We start from the raw sequence: 2,728 nt of genomic DNA on the forward strand, positions 1-2,728 counted from the left end.
CTCATCATGTACTCTTATAATTGTGTGAAAGCTTACAAGAGTACATGATAAAGAAAAATATTACAACGAAACTTAATAAATAAAAAGGTTGAAAAAATAATAGAGAAATTTCTCCATAGCCATGTGATTTAAAATTTTCAGCATTAGGCCATTGACCTGAATTATAAGATGGAACTTTTAGTCAAAATTCATCCAAAAGCATGAATCATCAAGTTTGACATTCTGATGTTAAGTCATAATGATGATGTCTACTTGGTGTATAAGGTCTTAGTACTAAGTGATTTTATTATTTCTTTTATTCCTTTTAGATATATATGACTTTCTTGGAAAAAAAACATCATGGAGTACGACTGTAGATCTCTTCTGACACCAAAAAAAGAGAGAGCCTCTTGGATCTTGACAAAGTGGATTAGCAAACTTTCTGAATCAATGTTTATTAATTGATAAAATATTTTGTCAATATCATAGTCACTATTCTATCAAATAAAAGAATTTTTTAATTAATTTATTCTATTTCATCCTATCAAATATATTTCTAATTGACTAGTTTTATCTAACAATAAATAATTTTCATTGTTTATTTATTATTATTATTATTATTATTATTATCTGTGACATCTATATTTTCAATCGTCTTAGTCAATTGCATGGTTATATCACCGTGTCTGAACCTTTTTTTTTCTTTTCTCTTTCGATGAAAAATGTTTTGTTTTTTCGTATCTCAATTTGCACTAATGAGCCTTTTTCCAGCACCCCGAAGATACACAATGAGTCTCATCTCCGTCTGTTTTGTCTTCTTCGATGAAAAAAAATTCCATTAATTTACACTTGATTCATTTTGCAAAGCACCAATACACTTGATACTATTTAAAGGATGGGAAAAGTTACAAGCAAACATAAAGCTTTCGATTTCAGTTGCCTATTTGAAACATCAATTTCTATCAATCCTTTGGAGCAGAGAGATTGATGCCTTGCCACCAAATCCTTGTTGTTTACTATCCTACTGATTAATTCATTTTTTGTTTCCGGTGATCTGGAATTGCTTTGACTGCTAGTTTTTCAGTTGCAGAAACAGAGGCTTTGAGATCCCCTGCCATGCATCGCACCTCCGTCTCTTCCTGCGCTTCCCACCGATGCCCTGCAGCAGCACGCCGAAGAGCTTCACGCCTCCAGATTTTTCCACCGCTACCGTGTCTTCCTCTCCCTCGCCACCACCGTCGACCGCCGCAGTTGCCCGACCGAACCCGAGCTTGTTCACGTCGACGTAGTTGGAGAGGAATCCGAGGAGCTCGCGGAAGCGGCACTTGGTTTGCGAAAGCTCGGCACTGAGCACGTGGTTATCCTTCCTGAGCTTCTCGTTCTCGTCGGCGAGTTGAAGAAGCCGGTCGGCAGGCGGCGGGGACGAGGCGGGGGAAGAGGCGTGGAGTTGGCCGGAATTAGCCGCGGAAGAAGGGGGAGGCGGACGAGCGGTTGCAGTAGCCTTGTCGTGGGAGGAAAGGTGGGACGTGGATGCAGGAGCCGTCGACGGCTTTCGTCGGCGGATGTTGCAGAGGAGACTTTGCTCGCCTCGCCGGAAGTTTTCGTTGGTGAACTCCCATCGATCGGGGACCACCTTGTGAAAGCCCTGCATCCAGAAGTTTCTTAATTTTAGTATACGCAATTAATATATCATAGGAATAAATATTTGAAAAACACAGAAATCAAATCTTATTCGATCGAGGAGGAAACTGGAGAAAGTTAACGTAATCTAATCACTCTTTCTCAGGGAGATAAACACGTTTGGTAAAACGACGCTGCAAAGTCATTGGTCGTTCACCTTGCCGTGCACGATCGTCCTTCCAATACGTTTTTTTAAATGGAATAAGAACTCGTCAAGTGGTAAATAATATCTCATCTATCTATTATTCTATCGGTTTAGTTGATTAATCTGAAATGCCGCATTTAATTAAATCAAAGCAAAAGTAATAAAACAGAAAATTTAGTCCAATCTGATTTTGGAAGCCTAGCTAGCTAGACAAAAAGAAATTAAAGTTATATATTTTTGAAATTTTGACTGGAATTCTCATGAATTTAGATTATAGTCGATTCAGTTTATAGGCGGATCAAAGCATGCAAATAATTAATTATGAAAAAGAGAGACGGAGTACGTAGGTGTTTAGTTGTCGGACGAAGCTGGAGAAGTTGTTGTGCTTGAAATGGAGGGGAAGCAGGTCGCGGGCGAACTCGGCTGGCTTCCACACCACGAACGACTCCCCCTTCTCTCCCCACGATATCACCTCTTGCGTCTCCTTCTCATCCACCATCTCGTACGTCTTCACCAGGAACGGCGCCGGCCCCCCGCCTCCAGCACCGGCGGCGGGGGCGGCGCCACTCTTCCTCTGCCCCATATGCATCTCTATTCCTCGCTCTCTTCTCCCTCTTCTCTCTCATAAATCCATCTTGCGCCACACTTTCCCATCTTCGGGTCCTTCCAATATATGACTTTACGGGTGGCGTGGGTGGGTGGGAAGGCAATTGGAAACTGGAACTTGGAAGGAAAGGAAAAAAGAGGAGATGAGATGGGAGAGTTGGAAGGTTCTTCGGACACCTAGCTAGGCGCTTGGCAAGACGACACGTGGGTAGAAACAAAGCTTCTTTAATTTCATTTCACCGTTTTTAGTTTTATTTATGCCATTTTCCAACCAGTTGATTCGCTGGCATTCAACCAATTTTACATTAATTAGAAACA

The 2,728-nt window shown here is 41.2% G+C and overlaps 1 protein-coding gene across 1 annotated transcript; it reads right to left on the reverse strand.

The window, feature by feature from the left end:
- Positions 1-812: 812 nt before the first annotated feature.
- On the reverse strand, positions 813-2,469 carry LOC122030603 (heat stress transcription factor B-1-like). The gene is made up of 2 exons (XM_042589811.1): positions 2,148-2,469; positions 813-1,624 (listed from the first exon to the last, which is right to left on the reverse strand). Exons 1-2 carry the CDS (start codon positions 2,391-2,393, stop codon positions 1,052-1,054), a joined length of 819 nt encoding a protein of 272 aa, XP_042445745.1. The 5' UTR covers positions 2,394-2,469; the 3' UTR covers positions 813-1,051.
- Positions 2,470-2,728: the final 259 nt, after the last annotated feature.

Source organism: Zingiber officinale, chromosome 10B (assembly GCF_018446385.1).
Source record: "Zingiber officinale cultivar Zhangliang chromosome 10B, Zo_v1.1, whole genome shotgun sequence".
Lineage (NCBI taxonomy): Eukaryota > Viridiplantae > Streptophyta > Magnoliopsida > Zingiberales > Zingiberaceae > Zingiber > Zingiber officinale.

Bases quoted from the DNA above. Each gene is read 5' to 3' on its own strand.
- LOC122030603 (XM_042589811.1), bottom strand. From the start codon at position 2,393: ATGCATATGGGGCAGAGGAAGAGTGGCGCCGCCCCCGCCGCCGGTGCT. The intron at 1,625-2,147 runs GTACTCCGTCTC...TTCTGGATGCAG, and splicing joins TCCGACAACTAAACACCTAC to GGCTTTCACAAGGTGGTCCC.